Source organism: Sander lucioperca, chromosome 16, assembly GCF_008315115.2.
Source record: "Sander lucioperca isolate FBNREF2018 chromosome 16, SLUC_FBN_1.2, whole genome shotgun sequence".
In the NCBI taxonomy this organism is placed as follows: Eukaryota; Metazoa; Chordata; class Actinopteri; order Perciformes; family Percidae; genus Sander; species Sander lucioperca.
In genome coordinates this window covers 14849522-14876114 of record NC_050188.1, presented here as the reverse complement: position 1 = coordinate 14876114, position 26593 = coordinate 14849522, and the positions used below count along the sequence as shown (strand labels likewise).

Here is a 26593-nt window from a genome sequence, read left to right as displayed (position 1 = left end):
AAGCTGCAGGCTAGTAACTGTTTGTGGTTTACTTCCTGTATTTGGGTCAGATGGCGTTCTCACCTGAAGTGAACCTGAAGGGTCTGACACACCCAACCACAGATCAAAGCAATTAATCTGCTGAGTAAAAGGTTATTCTTACAGGGACATTATACAGTCCCTCCAGGATTTCGCGATGTTGCGATCGCAACAATTCACGTAAATTCAACCAATCACTGTGAATTCGGTGCGACTCGCAATTTTGACCAATCACTGCAACTTTACCACAAATTTGACCAATAACTGGTGTTTCCCGTGACTTCTGCCAATCCCAGCAGTCCCATGTCCAAGACTTTGCGTCAGTATGTGACTCCAGTGACCAAGCGGGAGTGAGAACAGGATGACGTAACACAATGTACGTCGCCAAATTCATTTCCTTGTTTCTGATATGAAGACGAGACGTGTGTGACTCGAACATCTCACATTTACCAACAAATCGTACAGCGAAAGACCGTGCAAAACATTTCAGACCGTCCTGCCAACCTGTATACATTTTAACATCAATGTACGCTCTAACGTTTTTTTCACTCTAAAGTCGCTGAAAGCTGTCGGCTCTCTGCAGCGAGCCCCCTGCGAGTGACGCGCGCACTCACACACACACACACGGTGGATGCAGGAAAAACCGAAGACGTACAGGATGAGTGTCCTAGGCCAGGTTAGGAAATGAACTAACAATGTAAAGATCAACTGTTTTATTTTGTAGTATCTCTGCATCTCCCATGTTGTCTTGTTTTACTTCCTGTCTTCTGCTTTCCTGCTTGTTTGATTACCTGTGTTATTGTCACAAGACAGGGGGTCTTGTGTAGTTAAGTTCAGTCTTCCCCTTACTCCTGTGCGAGATCGTCTGTTTTCCTTGTGTGCAGCCTTCGAGCGTTTTTCCCTGTTTCCTGTGTTCCTGAGTTCCTGATTCCCGTTGAGTTTGACCATTGCCCGTTTTTTGGACCCTTTGTTTTTGTTTGTTTCCCAACTTTTATTGCAATTTTTTACAAAAGCTCCCGCAAAATCACTTGGGCCACAACAATCTCAAAATAAGGCTGTGAAACCCTGGAGGGACTGATAACTTTTTCTTTTTTTTTAAAGGGGTGATTGAATGCAAAACCGATTTTACCTTGTCATAGTTGAATAATGATAATGAGTTTGGTGGGTAAATAGGACATACATAGAACCTCAAAATCCCATTGACACCTCTTTCCTATGCAAATCTCACAATTTGAAACTGCCTCTGAAAACGGGCAAATCTCAACAAGCTCCTCCTCATTTGGCTCTAGTCTCTATCTTTGTCACGCCCAAACATTTACATAGGCTACACCACTGATCTGAGGTCAGCTTAGTCTTCTGAATAGGTCGCGCAGATCTCAGAAATTGTATACATTGTTCATTTGCTATTTTACCACTAAATTCACTTCTGAGACTTTTTTATGCAAGAAATCAACTAATGTAGAGATCAAATATGGGCCGTTTTACGAAAATTGATGTCTAATTGCAAATTTTGTCCGACTGTGTGTCGGAGTTCAGCGGCCGGTGCTGCCTGTGTTGCTGCCTCGCCGCCCGGCCTGCCTTCCTTCACAGACCCCGGCCTGCTGGGAGGTAGATGGAGCTCCGTCACGGCTGGCAGCCCACGGCACTCCATACCCGCGCAAAGTCACCGTTTTTTGGGTTAATGGACTACCAAACGCCGCTGCCCTGACAGAGCTCCAGGGCCTGCAGCTCCCCTCTTCCTGCTAAATGGCCGCTGTGTGTGAGTGAGAGCGCGGTCAGCGAGCTTGTTACGCCAGCAATCTCTTACCACAGGTTCCAGTTAATCTTATAATGTGTGTAATTATAATGTGTTGAGTTATTTAAACAAACGATCGGGGAAATAAACGCCTCTTGTCCGCGAGTCTCATTGATAGAGCCTGCGGCTGGATGGAGCTCTATCAATGAGAGCTAGCTAGCCTCCTCTTAGAATTCCTCTGAAATTCACAAAATGCATTAAATTGAAATCGGACACCATTGTCAGCTTTATAAGACCTTGGGGTAGATGTTATATAAGTGGCGTGACGAAATTCAAACTGTAAATATACTCTAATTACACTGAAAATGAAGCTAACTAGCCGCAATCTGTACACATAGGATTTAAGGGACAGTAGCAGCTAAAGAAACCACTAATGTTCACAAAGATTCATTAAATTGAAATCAGACACCATTGTTAGCTTTATAAGACCTTGGGGTAGATGTTATATAAGTGGTGTGATGAAATTCAAACTGTAAATATAGCTACTCTAGTTATGCCGGCAGCTGGCAGCCAGCCAGCTCAACGGAGCTCCACGGAGCCCCGAGTATTCCAGTAGTCCAGTACCCAGGGAAACGGTGACTTTCACTGGGTATTTAGGTTGCCACTTTCTCGTCAGACTGTGTGGAGCTCCTAGATAAAGTCCGACACATCTTACCAAATTTGCAATTAGCCATCAATTTTCGTAAGACAGCCCATATTTGAGCTTTATATAGTTGATTTCTTGCATAAAAAAGTCTCAGAAGTGAATTTAATAACGAAATAGCCCGACAAACAATGTATAACTTTACAGTGTCTGAAATATGAGACCTGCTGTCTCGTCTCCAATGTGTTTCTATGGGGTTCTCTCAAACCAATCAGCACGCAGCTCATCTACATATTCATGAGCATACCATATTTGGAAGAAAAGCTCTTGTTCCAAATAGAGCCATATTCACAGGGTAGTTAAGGGCCTAATAAAATAGCATTCGGGCAATTTTCAGCCCAACCAATGTTACATACCCTATTAGGAGACCTTAAGGAACAGTGTAAAATACCCTATATAATCACTTAATCACCCCTTTAATCAAATTGGCTAGATATTTGCTTGGCTTGTTGCCAAATTCATATATCTTATGCTTACCAAACAGTATGGAGTAGTAGTAACCCAGCCCTCCCCAAAACGCTTCCCTGAACTAAGCGTCTACACCCTACATTATGCATCCTAACTGTGCATCACACCAGTGCTCCACAAGTAACCATATATAGTTATAAACGTCAAAAACATAAACATGTTATGAAAACACATTTGAACAGGACAAAGCATAAATAATATTCTGACTCACCACCTTCAGACACATATAGAGAAGCCATGTATAACAGAGGAGCCTACATAATAAGTATCTGAGAACCGTCCAGAGTGGTCAGCATGTGTGTAGCTATAAAGAGACCGACATCAATCACCGGTGAGAAGTTGTCCAGTAGCATCGTTCACCCGGTCCACCCGTTGAGTCGGGACTATGGTCTCCGTGTAAAAACTCACTGCCTCCTCCGCTGTAACGAAGCTGTACTTGCTGCGTTGAATGAGATTTGGAGCCTAGCGGGAAACAGCAGGCTGTATTTGATGTCTGCAGCCCGGAGCTTCTGCTTGATGTTGGTAAAAGATGCTCTCCGTTTAGCGACCTCAACAGTAAAATCAGGGAAGATATGCACCGCGTGTCCGCGGAAGGTGAGCGGACCCTTCTCCCTGGCCAGCTGGAGGATGCGCTGCTTCACTCTGAAATGGTGCACCTTTACAATCATGGGTCTCGGAGGAGCATTTCAACCCAAGGCTGGACAGAAAGCTAGGCGATGTGCCCGATCCAACATCTCTGGCCCGTCAGGGATTTCCATACCCGGCGTCTCGGCAAAGAAGTCGGTCATAAATGCCGTGACCTGGGGCCCCTCCATGTTTTCAGGTACACCCACAACACGTAGATTCTGTCTTCTGCTCCTCGACTCGAGGTCCTCCGATTTAGCCAATAGCAACTTGTTGCAATTCACTAGCTTTTCACATTTGGCCTCGAGCGCAGTAATCTTATCGTCGCAGTCATGCAGGGAAGTTTCAACTTCAGTGAGACGTGTCCCAAAAGAGTCTCTAGTAGACTGCAGGGTGCCCAGTGAACCGTGGGTTTCAGCCCTGAAACTTTCAATAAGTTTTACCAACTGCGAGAGTGACGGGCCTCCTTCGTCGTCGTCGCCATCATGTGCGGGAGAAGGCTGGTTAGCTTTCTCGTTAGCACGTCGGTTTTGAGCTCAAGCTGGGCGTTCTTTACGAGTAGGACCCTTCCCGGACATATCAGCAGATGTCTTAAATAGTCCGAACCCAAAATAGGAGAAAGACAACGAGCTAAACAGACGTTTAAAACAAAATGAATGGATAAATATGTAGGAGCTGGCAACGGTGCGTCTACTCTCTACCCATGCTCGACAGCGCCCCCCGATAATAGGAACTTTGATAACAAAGACTCATGTTGTTTCCCTGTAATGAACCGTGCTCTCTGTGTGCTTTGCCACTTTAGGACCAGACACTGAGAGACATCCTCCAGCCGTCCAAAGGAAGACTTTCAGGGCTGCAGCACTCTGTCTGGCAGTGCTCTGCTTTCTGATGATGACTGGAAACATCCTCTTATCCGTATACTGTAAGATAAAATACACTTCACAACTACTGAGCCACAAATACTGAACCAATACACCATGGTGTACTTAAATCAGCTTCAGGCTCTAAAGGAAAGGTTCAGGTTTTTACTGACATGCCATGTATATGCTGAAATAGTTATTAGTTGCTGTAATTATTCCTACTGTCCATATCACCTGTTAAGTGATCCCTGAGTGTCCACAAAGCGTACCTCCTACGGAGAGATTGTAGGCTAACAAGCCAACAGCTCCTGTTAGCATTCCATTGACTGCCATTCATTTTGACGTCACTTTGACAGAGAATAACTTTACATCTGAAGCGTTTAAAGACTCTATTTGTCCATTGTTTATTTCTAAAGAAACACGACAATATATAAAAGGCTCCATTACCTTGTACCTCACGTTATTGCTCCGTAGCAGACGTTTTTATAAAAATAGGCTAACGATTGTGTCATCACCACGCGACTTACTGCCGCATAGTAGAGAAATTACCGTACAGTCAGGAGAAGCTCTCAGGCAGTTTGGACTCACATTAGCTGTTTACATTTAATTACTAATGTTAACTATCATTTTAGTGATCAATAATTAGCCTGTGCCTATGTTATCTCCTTACATATACCTACGCTCTCCGTCTCTGCTAGATTGGGAATGATTGAGATTTCTCTTGGCACAGCTACCAGAAGACTTCCAACTTCAGACAGGTTGCTCACGTCACATCTACGTCTTCAAGCTCAGTTGGAGGCTGCTCAGTAACGCTCAGCCATCACCGGGAAAGTGCTTCTAATTCACTTCACTGGTCTCCGTAGAAATCAACGGGTCACATTGTCCATTTCTTTAACTGTCTATGGCAAAAACCATCTTCATTCTGTGTTAACATTCAGCTGAAACTTTATCAACACAACACTTGACTACCAGGATGTTTCCTTTCTACCACCACTCAGCAAGGAAACACTGTCAGTGGAAACATGGAGAGAGACAATTGTACTAAAGACATATTGAGTTTGGGAAAGTCAGACTAATGAGACGTCATGCAAGCTTTGGCTCATTTTTGCACACAACAAAGATTGTGGTTTTATGTCCCAAATATTTGTCTTTAGTTTGAAGCAGAATGATTTGGTGTTGTTGGTCTTTTTTAAACTTTGTTATGGTTTTCATATTCATCTTTCAGTCACTTTGCTGCAGACCAGATACGACCAACTGAGCAACAACAACAGTCAGTTACAGAGCAGCTACGAAACACTGAGTGTAAATCACAGTCAGTTACAGGATGAAGTGAAGAACCTGAAGGACAGAACTGAAGGTGAGAAAAGTTTAAAACCAGTAAACTCCTGTATTATACACATTTACATCATAGACGTTGATTGTGTAGTTACCGTTGATTATAACTGTTTCAACTCCAAGTCTTATCACTTTGACACTGAATGATGTGAAATCTGTCTTTAAAAGTTGTTGTTAAAAGCTGTCCTCATGGATGGACGAGATCTGGATGCAGTTGTTACTTTAAATCAGAAGAGAAGAAGAATTGGGAGGGAAGCAGTGCTGACTGTAAGAAGAGAGGAGCAGATCTGGTCGTCATAAACAACAAAGAAGAAAAGGTCAGTGTGTTTGTTTCTGAGTGATTTTAGAGAAAAATAAATTTAATGGAAATATTTAAATATAGTAATGTCAATTTGAAATCTTTGGAAATTATGCTTGAAATGTTTATTTTCCTTTTTAAAATGCATTCCTATGAAATGAAATGTTAACTGTCTTATGAGTATAAAATGTGCAGTTCCTCATGCATTCTCTGTTTCTCTGCTGATTATAAATGTCTTTATTCACTTTCCTCCGTTACTAATGTGTGTTTACTGTCATGCTGTTGGGTCCAGTCCTCAGTGTGTGGTGGACCGAGGGATCCCTCTTGTGTTTGTTGTGACTGATGAAGTCAGAAGATGACTTTACTACAACAGAAATGCTGAACTGTGAACAGAGAAATGATTGTTTTCTCTCGTCAACTACTAGGAGTTTGTCACTGAACTGAGTAAGGATGGAGAGTCCTGGATTGGTCTACGGTATGAATGGAGACAATCAGGATACAAATGGGAATGGGTGGACGGATCACCGCTGACAGAAACGTGAGACATTTTAAAGGTTTTTGGTTTCCATCACAATTCCATCAAAGTCACTGTTTATTGAAAGATGCTGATTTGATTGGTGCACGGTACACGGAAAGGAGCTAAACACCACAGTCAGTAGTAGACAGACAGGTAGAGAGAGAGACAGGTACACGGAGCTAAACACCAACGTCAGAAGTAGACAGACAGGTAGAGAGACAGTCGGGTTCACGGAGCTAAACACCACAGTCAGTAGTATAGAGACAGGTAGAGAGAGAGACAGGTACACGGAGATAAACACCACAGTCAGTAGTAGACAGACAGGTAGAGAGAGAGACAGGTTAACAGAGCTAAACACAACAGTCAGTAGTAGACAGACAGGTAGAGAGAGAGACAGGTACACGGAGATAAACACCACAGTCAGTAGTATAGATACAGGTAGAGAGAGAGACAGGTTCATGGAGCTAAACACCACGGTCAGTAGTAGACAGACAGGTAGAGAGAGAGACAGGTCCACAGAGCTAAACATCACAGTCAGAAGTAGACAGACAGGTAGAGAGAGACAGCTTCACAGAGCTAAACACCACAGTCAGTAGTAGACAGACAGTTGAGAAAGAGACAGGTACACGGAGCTAAACACCACCGTCAGTAGTAGACAGACAGGTAGAGAGAGAGAGACAGGTACACGGAGCCTCAGAAACAATCCTCAGTCTTCAATCAAAAGATTTTAAACTAAATTAGAAGACAAATATACAGAACAATGGCGAAATTAAAATAAAATACAACACAAACTCCTCTGTTACCAATCCCTGAACAGAGATATCCAATTGGCCGAATATCTGAAAACAAAAAATCCAAAAGAAAAAGAAATTTTAACAAAATACAGAGTCAGTGACTATGAGGAGAGGAACGTGTTTGTACATACTGCCACCAGGACATCAGAACAGAATTACAATTCTTATGTACATGTCCCAAATATAAAGACTTAAAAACCAAATATTTCCAAAAAATTCAAAAACATATACCAGTCTTCACTACCTACACTGAGGACAAAAAGCTTCCTCTTTTATTAGGGGAAGATGAAAACACAGCATGGCTAGCAGCTAAATATGTCTTCTCCTGCCACAATATGAGGCAACATAAGTAGAGAACTGTATTATCATTTTTATTATTCTTTGTTTTCTTTTTCTTTATTTCTTTCTTTATATATATATATATATATATATATATTAATATAATTGTTTCAACGTACCCTTTGAGAATTTGTTTATTATCTGCAATTATATCATAATTATGCTGTTCACTTGTATTATTATATCTGATGTATTTACACTTTGTTGTTTATATGTGTTTGTTGTTATGCTTTGGCAACACATGTATTTCTTGTCATGCCGAGAGAGAGAGAGAGAGAGAGAGAGAGAGAGAGAGAGAGAGAGAGAGAGAGAGAGAGAGAGAATTGCTTTACAAAGTTTAATCTTAATTTAATTATTGAAATAATTTGATTATTTACAGATAATATAAATATTTAAATTAAATAGTTTATTTCAAATGAACAACAATCAGGAGTTTCAGCTGTTTGATAAAAGAACATTTTATTTGTCTGACAGGTTCTGGGCAGCAGGACTGACTCACTATGACGGTTTCTATGCTCTATGCTGCAATCAACAAGGAAAATGGACACAAGGATATTATTCTGATAATAAGAACTGGATCTGTGAGAAAAAGATGATCTGAACTCTTTGATGACAGAGAGGTGTGTAGTGTTGGGATCAGCTTTGTTAAATCAGACCAATTCTTTAACATTTGCTCAGCTGTTTATTCTGTGTTGCTAAATAACCTGATTACAGAGATATTGTTCCTCTGCCCTTCATAGAGCACAATCTGGTTAGAAGTCATGTATTTACTCTGTAGTCCTACAGGATTATTATAATACAAGCTAATACAAACATGGATTTTTTTTACCTTGGTTTATGTAGTTTATAATAACGTTTGTAATCAGTTAGTTAGAAGTTTTTCCTTAGAACATTTTACACTCCACACAAAATAAACCCCGCCCTACCTCCATCTCCCCTCCCAAACCCGTTCCCACAACCAATTAAATCATTGTTATCATTTTGTAACGCTGCGCTGTAACCTTAACCTAACTATTGTATTTGTATCTTTTATTTCTAGTTTTAGCCTGTATTTCTTTTCATGAAAGTTTTTAACTGCTCTTTAATGATTGATGTACAGCTTGTTGAATTGCCTTGTTGCTGAAATGTGCTATAGAAATAAAGATGCCTTGTCCTACAACCTCCAGCCTGTCAGTCTGTCTCCAGGGCATAGAGAACACTGTTGTGCCTGTCTGTCTCAGAGGAAGTTTAACATTAACCGCGCTATACAGCTGCTTTTCGGCTCGTGATTATATCATATTGCAGTAAACGCTGTCTGTGTGGAGTTTTGAAAAGTGTAACCACACTTGCGACCATATTTCCGTGACTCGCTGTGACTTGAAGCTGCAGAGGTGACGTAGTTTGCTCCGTCTGCACCGCAGCTCTGTGTCAAGTCAGTTTATTTATAGAGCACATTTAAAACCAACCTAGGCTGAACAAAGTGCTGTACAAAGTTATATTATGTTATAAAAACAAAGGAAGACAATACAAATATAGACACAATGAACATCACACAAACAATACACTTCTATACAAATGTCCCTAAACTAAATCATACGCCAAAGAATAAAAATGTGTTTTAAGACGAGACTTAAAGATCTCAGCAGTAGAGGAGGACCTAATATGAATGGGAAGTTTGTTCCAGAGTCTCGGGGCAACAACAGAGAAGGTACGATCACCCTTTGTTTTCATCTGAGACTGTGGAATAGCTGTGTGTGTCAGAGCTGAGCCTCGCTCTCTGTCAAACATGTAGAGAAGGTGGAGAAGCTTGTGCTTGTGTACGCGCTCTAAGGCAGTGTTTCTCAAAAACAAAAAAAGAAATCACACCTTGCCTAGTCACTCTCCTCTACTTTTTGTGATGCTGAGGTCATTAAGTCTGATACTTGTGCTGCTGCGTTTTTCCATAGGTCTATAGTCGATGACTTGGCTTTGTTAATCCTTGCTGTAGAGAGCTCAAGCATAACTATGTCCAGAAAATACCACTACCAACCACTGTTTTATACAAAGCGAGTGGGGGGGAGCCAGCGCTGAGCTATCATTTTCTTGGTCGCAGTTGATCCGGGCAGCCAAATTTTCTTCTGTCGCCCAAGCAGATGTAATTTAGAGTCGTCATTAAGTAACACAACAATCGGGTCAGTAGGAAGTCGACATCCTATCACATCAGATATTATTGATGTTGTTTTATTCCAGAACTCATGCACCTGTTCACACTCCCAGACCATGTGCAGGAATGGTCCACTTTGTTCAGGCTGGCAGAACGTGCAATAGGGAGTAGGAATGGCTTTAGAGACGCTTTGTCGCTGTTTTTGAAGTTTCAAATGGGGTACATTAATAGGCTCGTTCGAGATGAGCCAGATCTGTGCAGAATCGATCACCGGTGATTGCCGCCCAATGCATGCCGGTTAGATTTGTGTCTGACTTGATTCCGACTTGCTCTGACGTCATGCACACGTGGGCAACGATAACCTCACGACATCAAGGCGGCCGTAGTTTTTAGAGCCAGGCGCCGCAGTTGCTCTCCGACTGCAAGACCCAGGCGGACCCAGGGCATGCTGGGAAACGCCGGCCTCTCAGCTGATCTAACAGCTGATTGGTTCAGAATCGACTCAACATGACGACGTTTTTTATAAACTTTTTATTGATTTTGATTTGTAGGGATTTTAACTGCTATTTGTCTGATTTAAAGGCTTATTCTGTACAGAACACGTGTGGCTGATAGTGACGTTTAGAAGTCAGAGAGACTAAATCTGATTACGGATCATCTACAGTGTGCTGTTAAAATTAAAATCAGCAACAGATCGCATGTAGAGCATTTTAACAGCTACTCTGTCATAATAAAAGCAACTGGAGACTGTGTACAAGCTAATATTTGGGTCTGATAACGTTTTATTAAATCGGAATCGGACCACAGTGTTTCTGTCACTTCCTGTTCAGCCTGAAGGCTGCTGGAATCGGCTGGAAACTGTCCGACTTGACAGCGGATTTTTGTTACCGCCCCCGGCTGCTGCTGCCTGCTCTCGTCCACTTTACAGGCGAGGCGCAGTTCATCTCGAATGAGCCTATTGAAAACAGTTTGAGAACCACCGCTCTAAGGTACCGCAAGTTGGCACCATTGATTTAACATGAATCGGTCTTCGGTCTTACCGACGTAATTCGGTTGGTACCATAAAAAGTACTGAGTTTGGTACCCAACCCTACTCTAAACCCAACCACAACTGTTGGCTTTACCGTGATGAGGATATTTCCCAAATCTTAACCAAGGTCTCATTTATGCTCGTCATTTCTAGCATCTCATACCTGGATTAAATCCACATGCAACACTTTTGTAAACATCTTCCCACATACTGTATATGAGTCTCTGTTAGCCACGTCACTAATCTGATAGCAGTCAGTCAGTTTTCCAGAGCTACATGCTAATCAGAGTCAGTACTACTCCAGTCCAGATGGTGGTGGTAATGCACCTGAAGCTGTAACTGACAAAATGAGCCACAAGAGAAATAACTTGTGCATTTTAAGTTCAGTTACAACAACAACAACATTTTAGCTAACTAGCCATTAACACATGCATGACCTAATACACATGGAGGACAAAAATGGACTATGAGTGAAATAAGTGTAATGGTCCAAATCTGTAATCATTGTCTTGAATCATTGATTCTTAAAAGATGTTATGTAATGTAATCTGGTGTTTTTAACCCTTGTGGTGTCTATCCATCGACCATACAACTTTGTGTTTTTCTGGGTCGAAATTTCAACATTTTGTTGTTCTTTTTCTACTCTTTCCTCAACGTTTTTGTTGATTTTATTAAAAAAAATGTCACATTCTTGACAATTTTTTTGGCATTTTTTTGGTGCTTTTTCCAATGTATTTTTTTTCACTTTTTGTCCAATTTTTGTATCACTTTTTTTTCACAAGTTCTTGTCACCTTTGGCGATGTTTTTGATGTTTTTTTTGGTCACTTTTCCCAAATTTTAATCGATTTTTTTTTTTGCTTCGTTTTTGTAGCTTTTTCCAACATTTGTCACTTTTTTCAACGTACTTTTGTCAAAGTTCTGATATTGAAAGTTTTTGTAAACGGGTCAAATTTGACCCGAGGACAACAGGAGGGATAAAGACATGTAGAATATCAACATTCTGTCTCTGGGGGCAGTCAGTTGAGAAAATAACTCCAAGTTGTCGTGCTGCATGTGGTCTACATCCACAACCGTTCCACTTCCAGGATTGCTCCGGTGCCGCCGGAAATACCGCCGGATGTCCTTCTTTTCACCTGGATGTCCGTCACCTTCCTCTTTCTTCAGCTGTGTTGAAAACTGCTCCCTCATTCACTCACTCACTATTCCCTATATAGTGTTTATTAAATAGTGAACTGAAAGTCCAAACCAGATTTCAGACACTCACTGAAAACACATCGCTGCGTGACAGTAGATGCGTTGTTTATTTGTGTGACGGAGGCGGGCGCGCCCAGCATCATGTAAACAAACCGCAACAAAAATACTTCTAATACGTCCCTGAAACAAACCGAGCACCCAGGAGGATAGTAAAAGGTTTTATTTATATATATATATATATATATATATATATATATATACATATATATATATATATATGTATATATATATTTGGAAGTTTTCAGCTCTGTCCTGCACTTGCAGAGCAGTTGCCACGCCCCCTTTTCTTTAGTCCACTGCACCTCCAACTAGTTAGCCACAATCAATCAGCCACAGACTTTATTAGACAGCACCTGTGCCCACAGCCCCTTCCCTTTGTTCAAGCCACATGGAGGAATCCTTGTGCGTTGCTGCTGGAAATGCCGTATCTCCTACCTTGTGTGTGTTATTGAGCTATGTAAGTTTTATACGTTTTTACTTTGATGGAATGTTGCTAATTTAATTATAAGGCGAGCGCTAATCTTGCATTCCTTTCAGTTTGTCTGCTGTTTAAAGGTGCTGTTATAATGAACAGAGTAACTTGGTTTACATTGCTCATTTGAATCACTGGTGTAAGAATGTGCATTTGATTATTTATATGCATTGTTAGTTTATTAATTACGGGGCAGAGATAATTATGTATTGACTTTGTAGGCTACCTAGCTTATTTCCTGCATTCTAAGTTCATGTGTAAATGTTTGTCATTCAAATTAATTGTGGCCTTGTATTGTGGCATTATGAAGCTAATTGTGTCCCATATCCTTTTCCCTCTTAGAAACCACACATACCTACTCCAATAATCAATAAAGAAAAATTTTGGAATTAAAAGTGACTGGACTGAACTGTTCTCACCGACCCCTCCACTGGTATCAAGCCAGCCACCTTCACATCCCTCTCAAACCTCCTTTTCAATATGTTACATGTTCACTGTTTAGAAACCAAAGTCCGCTCCATTTTTCCTTCAGTTTTCGCTGTGATTTCTTCTTCTCCTTCGGGAAAACACGGACGCGTTGCATTGCTACATCGTATGTATGCTCAAATTAGCAGTGCATTGTGGGTATTTCATAGTGGACTACATAGTGACTGAAATTGCACAATTCCCTTTATGTCAAAACAATATATAAATAAAGATTTGTATGCTTTTTGTAAGAAACCTAATCTCACTTTACTTTTACTTAACATTTTTACTCCTTGTACTGTAGCTATGTTACTTTGTTACTTTATACACTTATTGACTCGTTCTTTTCTTACTTGTATTTATTTTATTTTTTTTTAACCTTGATTCTGACTGAGTTACTGCAACTGAACAATTTCCCTGAAGGGACAGAATTACAGATCTATTGTTCCTCTGCCCTTCAAGGTCAAGGAGTCTTTATTATCCCAGAGGGGCAATTCGTTGTGTAGCAATAGAATGTAACATTAACAACACATAAGCCATACAAACAAAAGACACTATGAATAGAGGACACAAATAGATACATACACGGAAGTCCACATCTCACATTGAGTTATTAACAAAGCCTATAGCAGCAGGAACAAAAGAGTTTTTGTATCGGTTTGTCCTGCATTTAGGCAGACAGAATCTGCAGCCAGACGGCAACAACATGAAGTAGCTGTTCAGGGGGGGGGGGCTTATATCAGCCGGGACTGACTGGGCCTTCAAGGTTTTTGTCTCATAGCGGTTTTAAGTCAGTCAGAGTTGTGGGAAATTTTGCCACACACTCTGGTTATGTATTGCAGCCTGTTTTTGTTTTTAAGAGTGAGGGACCCAAACCAGCTCAGAAAGGCAAAAAGAATAGTTTCAATAAAACAATAAAACCTCGTCTAAAGGTCTGATCGACATTAAAATTGTGAAGTTTACGATTAAAAAAAAAAAAAAAAACGCAGTGGTGTGATTTATTTATTTTTTTAAACAGACAGCGTCATCTTGAGGCTCGAAGGTGAGTTTGTCGTCTATTATAATACCGAGGTATTTGTATTGCTTCACTACTTCAATAGCTTGATCGTCAATAAGGGTGGGAGAGAGGGTGGGGGGATTCTTCCTAAAGTCGATCAGCATTTCTTTAGTTTTTGCCGCGTTAATGTTCATAAAAGACGACTTGCACCACGCTGTAAAATCATTTAAGGTAGCGCCATACTCAGGGTCGTTGTGCGTCAGCAGCGACACTATTACAGAGTCGTCGGCTAACTTAATGATATGACGCCTGGTGTGCTGGCTTTGGCACGCATTTGTATATAAAATAAGATCGCGGAGAGGACGCAGCCCTGGGGGGAACCGGTGGAGGAAAAAGAGAACATCGGATAAGATGCTATTCACTCTCACGCGTTGAGACCTGTCAGTTAAAAAGTTCATCAGCCAACAGATAAGACTAGGACCAATATTAAAAGTATTCTTTAAGATCCCTGCCAAAATATGTGGTTGAATGCAATTAAAGGCTGAAGAAAAATCAATAAAAAGCAACCGCACAAAGCTCTTTGCACCCTCAAGATGGGTATAGATCAAGTTAAAAAGAGTACATGCTGCATCTTCCACAATAAGGGACGTGAGTGCCACAGGCCTAAAGTCATTAAAAGACTCTGGAGCCTTATTTTTAGGCACCGGAACAATAATTGAGTCTTTCCAAAGGTTAGGAACGGTGTGGAGATGTAAGGACATTTTGAAAAAAAAATGTCTGCCAGCTGTTCAGCACAGTTCTTTAATATACGGCCTCCAATGCCGTCAGAGCCAGGACTTTTCCTTTCCTAACACCTCTAAAGAGTGTCAGGACCTTATTTCTGTCAACCTGGACATTGCTCTGCCCAGGGGCAACGTTATTAAAGACTGACAACTCCTCACTAAAGTCATAAGTATTAAAACGATTATAGAAAGTGTTCAGTTCATTTGAGAGGGCACGGTCTGACATGCCATTGAGGGAAATTGGACACTTCTTAGACTGCATCTCCATCATGGCAGGATGTGAGTTGCATGTTCTCAACTTTGTCTTTATAGTTAAGTTTTGCAAGCTTACGTTCCTTTTTTAGCTTGTTTTTGAAATACTNGGTCGTCATAAACAACAAAGAAGAAGAGGTGAGTGTGTTTGTTTCTGAGTGAGTGATCTCAGAGAAAAATAAATTTAATGGAAATATTTAAATATACGTAATACATCACTTTGAAATCTTTGGAAAATGATGTTGAAATGTTTATTTTCCTTTTTAAAATGCATTCCTTTGAAAGGAATGAGTGTGAGTTCTATGAGTATAAAATGTGCAGTTCCTCATGTATTCTCTGTTTCTCTGCTGATTATAAATGTCTTTCTTCACTTTCCTCCATTACTAATGTGTGTTTACTGTCATGCTGTTGGGTCCAGTCCTCAGTGTGTGGTGGACTGAGGGATCCCTCTTGTGTTTGTTGTGACTGATGAAGTCAGAAGATGACTTTACTACAACAGAAATGCTGAACTGTGAACAGCGAAATGATTGTTTTCTCTTGTCAACTACTAGGAGTTTGTCACTGAGCTGAGTAAGGATGGAGAGTCCTGGATTGGTCTACGGAAAATATACACATACACAGGACAGGAATGGAAATGGGAATGGGAATGGGTGGACGGATCACCGCTGACAGAAACGTGAGACATTTTAAAGGTTTTTGGTTTCCAGCACAGTTCCATCAAAGTCACTGTTTATTGAAAGATGCTGATTTGATTGGTTTCCCCGGTTCACTGGTTTTCTCCTTCAACAGAGCACAACACATCACCATGGTCCCAGATCCACATCCTTCATCTCTTTATAATAATTAAAATCAATCATGATTCTGGCTTTCACCATCCGAGGAAACAGTAGATTCACATTACACTCACATTCACAGACAGGTACACAGAACAGAGCTAAACACCACAGTCAGTAGTAGACAGACAGGTAGAGAGAGAGACAGGTTCACGTAGCTGAACACCACAGTCAGTAGTAGACAGACAGGTAGAGAGAGAGACAGGTTCATGGAGCTAAACACCACAGTCAGAAGTAGACAGACAGGTAGAGAGACAGACAGGTGCAGGGAGCTAAACACCACAGTCAGTAGTAGACAGACAGGTAGAGAAAGAGACAGGTTCACGGAGCTAAACACCACAGTCAGTAGTAGACAGACAGGTAGAGAGGGAGACAGGTACACGGAGCTAAACACCACAGTCAGTAGTAGACAGACAGGTAGAGAGGGAGACAGGTACACAGAGCTAAACACCACAGTCAGTAGTAGACAGACAGGTAGAGAGAGAGACAGGTACACAGAGCTAAACACCACAGTCAGTAGTAGACAGATGTAGAGAGAGAGAGACAGGTACACAGAGCTATACACCACGGTCAGTACTAGACAGACAGGTAGAGAGAGAGACAGGTACACAGAGCTATACACCACGGTCAGTACTAGACAGACAGGTAGAGAGAGAGACAGGTACACGGAGCTAAACACCACAGTCAGTAGTAGACAGACAGGTAAAGAGAGAGACAGGTACACAGAGCTAAACACCACGGTCAGTAGTAGACAGACGTAGAGAGAGAGAGACAGGTACACAGAGCTATACACCACGGTCAGTACTAGACAGACAGGTAGAGAGAGAGACAGGTACACAGAGCTAAACACCACAGTCAGTAGTAGACAGACAGGTAGAGAGAGAGACAGGTACACAGAGCTATACACCACAGTCAGTAGTAGACAGACAAGTAGAGAGAGAGACAGGTACACGGAGCTAAACACACAGTCAGTAGTAGACAGACAGGTAGAGAGAGAGACAGGTTCACGGAGGTAAACACCACAGTCAGTAGTAGACAGACAGGTAGAGAGAGAGAGACAGGTACACGGAGCCTCAGAAACAATCCTCAGTCTTCAATCAAAAGATTTTAAACTAAATTAAAAGATGAATATACAGAACAATGGCGAAATTAAAATAAAATACACAAACTCCTCTGTTACCAATCCCTGAACAGAGATATCCAATTGGCCGAATATCTGAAAAAAAGAAATCCAAAAGAAAAAGAAATGTTAACAAAATACAGAGTCACTGACTATGAGGAGAGGAACGTGTCTGTACATACTGCCACCAGGACATCAGAACAGAATTACATTTCTTATGTACATGTCCCAAATATAAAGACTTAAAAACCAAATATATCCAAAAATTTCAAAAACATATACCAGTCTTCACTACCTACACTGAGGACAAAAAGCTTCCTCTTTTATTAGGGGAAGATGAAAACACAGCATGGCTAGCAGCTAAATATGTCTTCTCCTGCCACAATATGAGGCAACATAAGTAGAGAACTGTATTATCATTTTTGTTATTCTTTGTTTTCTTTTTCTTTCTTTCTTTCTTTCTTTCTTTTTTTATATATATATATATATATATATATATATATATATATATATATATATATATATATATATATATATATATATAAACAAAGATATATATATATTAATAGTTTCAACATACCCTTTGAGAATTTGTTTATTATCTGCAATTATATCATAATTATGCTGTTCACTTTTTTATTATTATTTATTATATCTGATGTATTTACACTTTGTTGTTTATATGTGTTTGTTGTTATGCTTTGGCAACACATGTATTTCTTGTCATGCAGAGAGAGAGAGAGAGAGAGAGAGAGAGAGAGAGAATTAATCTTAATTTAATTATTGAAATAATTTGATTATTTACAAATAATATAAATATTTAAATTAAACAGTTTATTTCAAATTAACAACAATCAGGAGTTTCAGCTGTTTGAAAAAGAACATTTTATACGTCTGACAGGTTCTGGGCAGCAGGACTGCCTCACTATAACATTTACTGGACCGCTGCTACATGCTGCAATCAACAAGGAAAATGGAGATATGGATATTATTCTGATAATAAGAAGTGGATCTGTGAGAAAAAGATGATCTGAACTATTTGATGACAGAGAGGTGTGTAGTGTTGGGATCAGCTTTGTTAAATCAGACCAATTCTTTAACATTTGCTCAGCTGTTTATTCTGTGTTGCTAAATAACCTGATTACAGAGATATTGTTCCTCTGCCCTTCATAGAGCACAATCTGGTTAGAAGTCATGTGTATTTACTCTGTAGTCCTACAGGATTATTATAATAAAAGCTAATAAAAACATGGATTAGCAGGTTGTCTTTACCTTGGTTTATGTAGTTGATTATAACGTTTGTAATCAGTTAGTTAGAAGTTTTTCCTTAGAACATTTTACAATCCACAGAAAATAAACCCCGCCCTACCTCCATCTCCCCTCCCAAACCCGTCCCCACAACCAATTAAATCATTGTTATCATTTTGTAACGCTGCGCTGTAACCTTAACCTAACTATTGTATTTGTATCTTTTTTTAATTTTATTTTAGCCTGTATTCCTTTCATGAAAGTTTTTAACTGCTCATTAATGTTTGATTTAAAGCATTTTGAATTGTCTTGTTGCTGAAATATGCTATAGAAATAAAGATGCCTTGTCCTACAACCTCCAGCCTGTCAGTCTGTCTCCAGGGCATAGAGAACCCTGCTGTGCCTGTCTGTCTCAGAGGAAGTGTAACGTTAACCGCGCTATACGGCTGCTTTTCGGCTCGTGATTATATTATATTGCAGTAAACACTGTCTGTGTGGAGTTTTGAAAAGTGTAACCACATTTGCGACCACATTTCTGTGACTCGCTGTGACTTGAAGCTGCAGAGGCGACGTAGTTTGCTCCGTCTGCACCGCAGCTCTGTGTCAAGTCAGTTTATTTATAGAGCACATTTAAAACCAACCTAGGCTGAACAAAGTGCTGTACAAAGTTATATTATGTTATAAAAACAAAGGAAGACAATACAAATATAGACACAATGAACATCATACAAACAATACACTTCTGTACAAATGTCCCTAAACTAAATCATACGCCAAAGAATAAAAATGTGTTTTAAGACGAGACTTAAAGATCTCAGCAGTAGAGGAGGACCTAATATGAATGGGAAGTTTGTTCCAGAGTCTCGGGGCCACAACGGAGAAGGTACGATCACCCTTTGTTTTCATCTGAGACTGTGGAATAGCTGTGTGTGTCGGAGCTGAGCCTCGCTCTCTGTCAAACATGTAGAGAAGGTGGAGAAGATCTCGCTTGCATACACACTCTAAGCCAGTGTTTCTCAAATAGGGGTTTGTGTACCCCAAGGGGTACTTTGGAGGACTGCAGGGTGCACGGGAAGTTTTTGGCGCTGTTTTCTAAGTTTTTCATACTATTTTCCACCTATTCTTGCCTTACTCCCTTCTTTCTAACGAATTTTTCCAAGTTTTTACGTTTTGTTGCCTTTTTTCATCAGCATTTAAATGTTTTTCAGTTACATGGCTGTTGTTTGGTAAATCTATCGCTGGTCAGGGGGTTCTTGGCTTAAAAACACAAATGGGGTACATTATTGAAAAAAGTTTGACCACCACCGCTCTAAGGTACCCCAATTTGGCACCATTGATTTAATATGAATCGGTCTTCGGTTTTACAGACGGAATTCAGTTGGTGCCCTTAAGGTCCTGACACACCAACCAGACGGGCCGACCGTTGGCAGAAAAGCCAGTCGGACTGATCAGTCGGGTCCCCGAGGTCCAAAAAGTTCCTCAGAACACACTGAGGCGACGCCGACTTGAGCGTACGCTCTGCGCGTGCGCGAAACGTAATACGTCTCCATAGCAGCAGGCGGCGCTGCTCTGTATTGTTTCCATTAACAGTCAGATTATTTACCAGAAAATGAAAACCGGCAGCTGATTGGACGAACGCGTCACGTGGGTCTTTTTTCTCTTGAAATTCACAGCCAGACTGTCATGGCGGCTCGTTCAGAATACGATCTCATATTGTACTAAAATAGTTCACCGAAACGTGTTTCTGAAAACATTTTAAGAGAGAAATAGGCCGTGCAATTTCTGAATCTGTCTTCATTTCAGATCAACAAAAGATTTAAAAGATTTTCGTCAGATTTTGAGCGGTTCATCCGCTCCCCATTTCTGGGTGAGTCCCGACTGCCCTGTCTCCGACTGAACATGTCGAGTCGGCCAAAATGAAGGCCGACGGCTCCTCGGACGGACGACGGCACGGACACACCGAACAGAGTCGAGTCACTGACCTCGCCAGACGGCCCAACGCCCGATTATCGGGCCGGTGTGTCAACTCCCTAAAACGTACTGAGTTTGGTACCCAACCCTACTCTAAACCCAACCACAACTGTTGGCTTTACCGTGATGAGGATATTTCCCAAATCTTAACCAAGGTCTCATTTATGCTCGTCATTTCTAGCGTCTCCTTTCTGGATTAAATCCACATGCAACACCTTCCCACATACTGTATATGAGTCTCTGTTAGCCACGTCACTAATCTGATTGCAGTCAGTCAGTTTTCCAGAGCTACATGCTAATCAGAGTCAGTACTACTCCAGTCCAGATGGTGGTGGTAATGCACCTGAAGCTGTAACTCACAAAATGAGGCCCAAGAGAAATTACTTGTACATTTTAAGTTCAGTTACAACAACAACAACAACACTTCAGCTAACTACCCATTAACACATGCATGACCTAATACACATGGAAGACAAAAATGGACTACGAGTGAAATAAGTGTAATTGTCCAAATCTGTAATCATTGTCCAAAATATAAAAGAATTGGTGTCGAATCTTAAAAGATGTTGTTATGTAATGTAATCTGGTGTTTTTAACCCTTGTGTTGTCTTCCCGTCGACCATGCAACATTTTGTTGTTCTTTTTCTACACTTTTCTCGACGTTTTTGTTGATTTCATTCCAATTTTTTTTGTTGTCACATTCTTTGCAAGTGCAATAAACTTTATTTTTTTAACAAGTTTTTGTCACCTTTGGCCATGTTTTTCACTTTTTCCCAATTTTTGTCGATTTGTTTTTGTTTTTTTCCTGTGTTTTTGTAGCTTTTTCCAACATTTGTCACTTTTTTCAACGTTCTTTTGTCATAGTTCTGATATAGAAAGTTTTTGTAAACGGGTCAAATTTGACCCGAGGACAACAGGAGGGATAAAGACATGTAGAATATCAACATTCTGTCTCTGGGGGCAGTCAGTTGAGAAAATAACTCCAAGTTGTCGTGCTGCATGTGGTCTACATCCACAACCGTTCCACTTCCAGGATTGCTCCGGTGCCGCCGGAAATACCGCCGGATGTCCTTCTTTTCACCTGGATGTCCGTCACCTTCCTCTTTCTTCAGCTGTGTTGGAAACTGCTCCCTCATTCACTCACTCACTATTCCATCTATAGTGTTTATTAAATAGTGAACTGAAAGGCCAAACCAGATTTCAGACACTCACTGAAAACACATCGCTGCGTGACTTGCGTCAGTAGATGCGTCCTTTATTTGTGTGACAGAGGCGGGCGCGCCCAGCATCATGTAAACAAACTGAGAAAAAAAATACTCCTAATATGTCCCTGAAACAGACCGAGCACCCAGGAGGATAGTAAAAGTGTGTGTGTGTGTGTGTGTGTGTGTGTGTGTATATATATATATATATATATATATATATATATATATATTTGGAAGTTTTCAGCTCTGTCCTGCACTTGCAGAGCAGTTGCCACGCCCCCTTTTCTTTGCCACTCAGTTCCCCATGTAGTCCACTGCACCTCCAACTAATTAACCTCAATCAGCCACAGACTTTATTAGACAGCACCTGTGTCCACAGCCCCTTCCCTTTGTTCAAGCCACATGGAGGAATCCTTGTGCGTTGCTGCTGGAAATGCCGTATCTCCTACCTTGTTTGTGTGTTATTGAGCTATGTAAGTTTTATACGTTTTTACTTTGATGGAATGTTGCTAATTTAATTATAAGGCGAGCGCTAATCTTGCATTCCTTTCAGTTTGTCTGCTGTTTAAAGGTGCTGTTATAATGAACAGAGTAACTTGGTTTACATTGCTCATTTGAATCACTGGTGTAAGAATGTGCATTTGATTATTTATATGCATTGTTAGTTTATTAATTACACGGCAGATAATTATGTATTGACTTTGTAGGCTACCTAGCTTATTTCCTGCATTCTAAGTTCATGTGTAAATGTTTGTCATTCAAATTAATTGTGGCCTTGTATTGTGGCATTATGAAGCTAATTGTATCCCATATCCTTTTCCCTCTTAGAAACCACACATACCTACTCCAATAATCAATAAAGAAAAATTTTGGAATTAAAAGTGACTGGACTGAACTGTTCTCACCGACCCCTCCACTGGTATCAAGCCAGCCACCTTCACATCCCTCTCAAACCTCCTTTTCAATATGTTACATGTTCACTGTTTAGAAACCAAAGTCCGCTCCATTTTTCCTTCAGTTTTCGCTGTGATTTCTTCTTCTCCTTCGGGAAAACACGGACGCGTTGCATTGCTACATCGTATGTATGCTCAAATTAGCAGTGCATTGTGGGTATTTCATAGTGGACTACATAGTGACTGAAATTGCACAATTCCCTTTATGTCAAAACAATATATAAATAAAGATTTGTATGCTTTTTGTAAGAAACCTAATCTCACTTTACTTTTACTTAACATTTTTACTCCTTGTACTGTAGCTATGTTACTTTGTTACTTTATACACTTATTGACTCGTTCTTTTCTTACTTGTATTTATTTTATTTTTTTTTAACCTTGATTCTGACTGAGTTACTGCAACTGAACAATTTCCCTGAAGGGACAGAATTACAGATCTATTGTTCCTCTGCCCTTCAAGGTCAAGGAGTCTTTATTATCCCAGAGGGGCAATTCGTTGTGTAGCAATAGAATGTAACATTAACAACACATAAGCCATACAAACAACAGACACTATGAATAGAGGACACAAATAGATACATACACAGAAGTCCACATCTCACATTGAGTTATTAACAAAGCCTATAGCAGCAGGAACAAAAGTTTTTGTATCGGTTTGTCCTGCATTTAGGCAGACAGAATCTGCAGCCAGACGGCAACAACATGAAGTAGCTGTTTGGGGGGGGGGGGGCTTATATCAGCCAGGACTGACTGGGCCTTCAAGGTTTTTGTCTCATAGTGGTTTTAAGTCAGTCAGAGTTGTGGGAAATTTTGCCACACACTCTGGTTATGTATTGCAGCCTGTTTTTGTTTTTAAGAGTGAGGGACCCAAACCAGCTCAGAAAGGCAAAAGAATAGTTTCAATAAAACAATAAAACCTCGTCTAAAGGTCTTATCGACATTAAAATTGTGAAGTTTACGATTAAAAAAAAAAACCGCGCTGGTGTGATTTATTTTTTTTTTAAACAGACAGCGTCATCTTGAGGCTCGAAGGTGAGTTTGTCGTCTATTATAATACCGAGGTATTTGTATTGCTTCACTACTTCAATAGCTTGATCGTCAATAAGGGTGGGAGAGAGGGTGGGGGGATTCTTCCTAAAGTCGATCAGCATTTCTTTAGTTTTTGCCGCGTTAATGTTCATAAAAGACGACTTGCACCACGCTGTAAAATCATTTAAGGTAGCGCCATACTCAGGGTCGTTGTGCGTCAGCAGCGACACTATTACAGAGTCGTCGGCTAACTTAATGATATGACGCCTGGTGTGCTGGCTTTGGCACGCATTTGTATATAAAATAAGATCGCGGAGAGGACGCAGCCCTGGGGGGAACCGGTGGAAGAAAAAGAGAACATCGGATAAGATGCTATTCACTCTCACGCGTTGAGACCTGTCAGTTAAAAAGTTCATCAGCCAACAGATAAGACTAGGATCAATATTAAAAGTATTCTTTAAGATCCCTGCCAAAATATGTGGTTGAATGCAATTAAAGGCTGAAGAAAAATCAATAAAAAGCAACCGCACAAAGCTCTTTGCACCCTCAAGATGGGTATAGATCAAGTTAAAAAGAGTACATGCTGCATCTTCCACAATAAGGGACGTGAGTGCCACAGGCCTAAAGTCATTAAAAGACTCTGGAGCCTTATTTTTAGGCACCGGAACAATAATTGAGTCTTTCCAAAGGTTAGGAACGGTGTGGAGATGTAAGGACATTTTGAAAAAAAAATGTCTGCCAGCTGTTCAGCACAGTTCTTTAATATACGGCCTCCAATGCCGTCAGAGCCAGGACTTTTCCTTTCCTTAACACCTCTAAAGAGTGTCAGGACCTTATTTCTGTCAACCTGGACATTGCTCTGCCCAGGGGCAACGTTATTAAAGACTGACAACTCCTCACTAAAGTCATAAGTATTAAAACGATTATAGAAAGTGTTCAGTTCATTTGAGAGGGCACGGTCTGACATGCCATTGAGGGAAATTGGACACTTCTTAGACTGCATCTCCATCATGGCAGGATGTGAGTTGCATGTTCTCAACTTTGTCTTTATAGTTAAGTTTTGCAAGCTTACGTTCCTTTTTTAGCTTGTTTTTGAAATACTCTATATTGAGTCATGTTACCTTGATTGAAGCTAATATGTCGTTGATTAATTATGCTTTTAGCAGATTTGGAGACCCAAGGTTTATTATTTGGATATATGGAAATTAATATTAATAGATATATAGATCCCAATCAGTACAGCAGTAGCATTCCTGTAGACACTGGATTGAGTCCTCTGACCAAACCGGAACCAACTTTCGTTCCGGCTTGTTCCTCTTCGGTACCGGTTTGTAGGACGGAACCAAATAAACAGAGTTGTGATCGGACATGCCAAGTGGAGCTCTGCTGTAGGATTTCTAAGCACCTTTGACGGATCCATAACAGAGGTCCAGCCTTTTGGTCTGTCGTGTTGCACAAGTGACATATTGATAAAAATTACACAGGGACCTCCATGGCTTACAGTTATTAAAATCACCCATGACGAAGTTTGGTGCTTCAGGTGAAATCCCCTGAAGCCGCTGCACACACTTCACCATAGCCCGAGTCGCTAGGTCGGCATTAGCCTTCGGGTGAATATAAACAAGTGTTACAAATATCTGTGGGAATTCCCTGGGCAGATAGAAGGGGCATAGAGATACAGACAAAAGTTCTATATCAGGAGTACACAGTTTTTCTCTGACAATCACCGTATTGCACCATTTCTTGTTTATATAAAGACATAAGCCTCTACCAAGTGATTTTCCCGTCACTGTGGAGTCTCTGTCAAGACGGGCAGGTTCCCCAAAACAGTCCAACTCAAAATCAGAGAGTGGATCCTGATCTTTGAGCCACGTCTCTGTCAAGGCGAGGAGACAGGCGGATCTGTATTCTGAAAGGAACTTTACTTTTGCCTGAAGCTTGTCCACTTTATTTCATAGTGCACAATCTGGTTACAAGTCATGTGTACTTACTCTATAGTCCTACAGGATTATTATAATAAAAGCTAATAAAAATATGGATTAGCAGGTTGCCTTTACTTTGGTTTACTTATAGTTGATTACTACATTTGTAATCAGAAGTTGTTCCTGTGTTTCCTTTGATAAACCAGCAGTCAGCTGCTGATTTCCAGCTGCCAGAGAGAATCTTCCCCAGGAGAGTTAAACATGCATTAAGGTTCATGTTATATCTCTTGACCAGAGTTCATGTCCTGTAACTAGGGCTGGCTACCGTTCACATTTTAAACGGTGCCTGAAATTCAGTGTCTGGATCAAAGGTTACTTTTTCCTGTACTTCACAAAACATAACAAAAAAATAATTTCAGTTGTAAAATAATTCCAAACCTATTTATCCTTTTTACACTCCACAGAAAATAAAACCCCTCCCTCTCCCCTCCCAAACCTGTCCCTACAACCTATTTAATCAAATTATTATTTACATCTTATACTGCACTGTAACTTGTATTCTTGTATTTGTATCTTACTCTATTTCAGCCTGTTTTTATGTTATCTCTTTCATGAAAGTTTTTAATTTCTCTTTAATGTTTGATGTAAAATGTTTGAATTGCCTTGTTGCTGAAATGTGCTATAGAAATAAAGATGCCTTGCCCTACAACCTCCAGCCTGTCAGTCTGTCTCCAGGGCATAGAGAAAGCTGTTGTACCCACCTGTCTAAGAGGGAGTGTAACGTTGACCGCACTATGGTCTCTAAAAGTAGAATGGGAGCCAGAGCCTTTAGCTATCAGGCTCCTCTCCTGTGGAACCAGCTCCCAGTCTGGGTTCAGGAGGCAGACACCGTCTCCACATTTCAGAGTAAACTTAAAACTCTCCTCTTTGATGAAGCTTATAGTTAAGGAGTGAGGAGTGGCAGCGTTCACCTAGTCTGGTGGGGGACGGTGTATAACTGTGTCCCTGAGAAAGACACTTAACCCCTAGTTGCTCCAGAGATGTGCAGCCTCTGATATATAATCCAGTTGTAAGTCGCTTTGGATAAAAGCGTCAGCTAAATGACATGTAATGTAATGTAACATGTAATTGACCTACCCTTGTAGGGCTGGCTCAGGTTTACTTTGGACCAGCTCTTAGTTATGCTGCTATAGGTCTAGATTGCCGGGGGACTTCCTTTGACACACTGACCTTTTTTCTCTTTCCA

At 40.7% G+C, this 26593-nt stretch overlaps 1 protein-coding gene and 1 long non-coding RNA gene across 2 annotated transcripts in view; both read left to right on the top strand.

The window, feature by feature from the left end:
• Positions 1 to 18608, top strand: part of LOC116064135 (CD209 antigen-like) — a 205516-nt gene extending 186908 nt beyond the window's left edge. Inside the window, exons 11-13 of the mRNA XM_035993205.1 lie at positions 5912 to 6060; positions 15618 to 15742; positions 17921 to 18608. Coding sequence (XP_035849098.1) covers positions 5912 to 6060; positions 15618 to 15742; positions 17921 to 18053 — 407 coding nt within the window. The 3' untranslated portion in view covers positions 18054 to 18608. The remainder of the gene's footprint in view (positions 1 to 5911; positions 6061 to 15617; positions 15743 to 17920) is intronic.
• Positions 4335 to 5710, top strand: LOC118493444. Its single transcript, XR_004895399.1, has 2 exons — positions 4335 to 4470; positions 5634 to 5710. It is a non-coding gene; the product is annotated as an uncharacterized LOC118493444 (long non-coding RNA).
• Positions 18609 to 26593: the final 7985 nt, after the last annotated feature.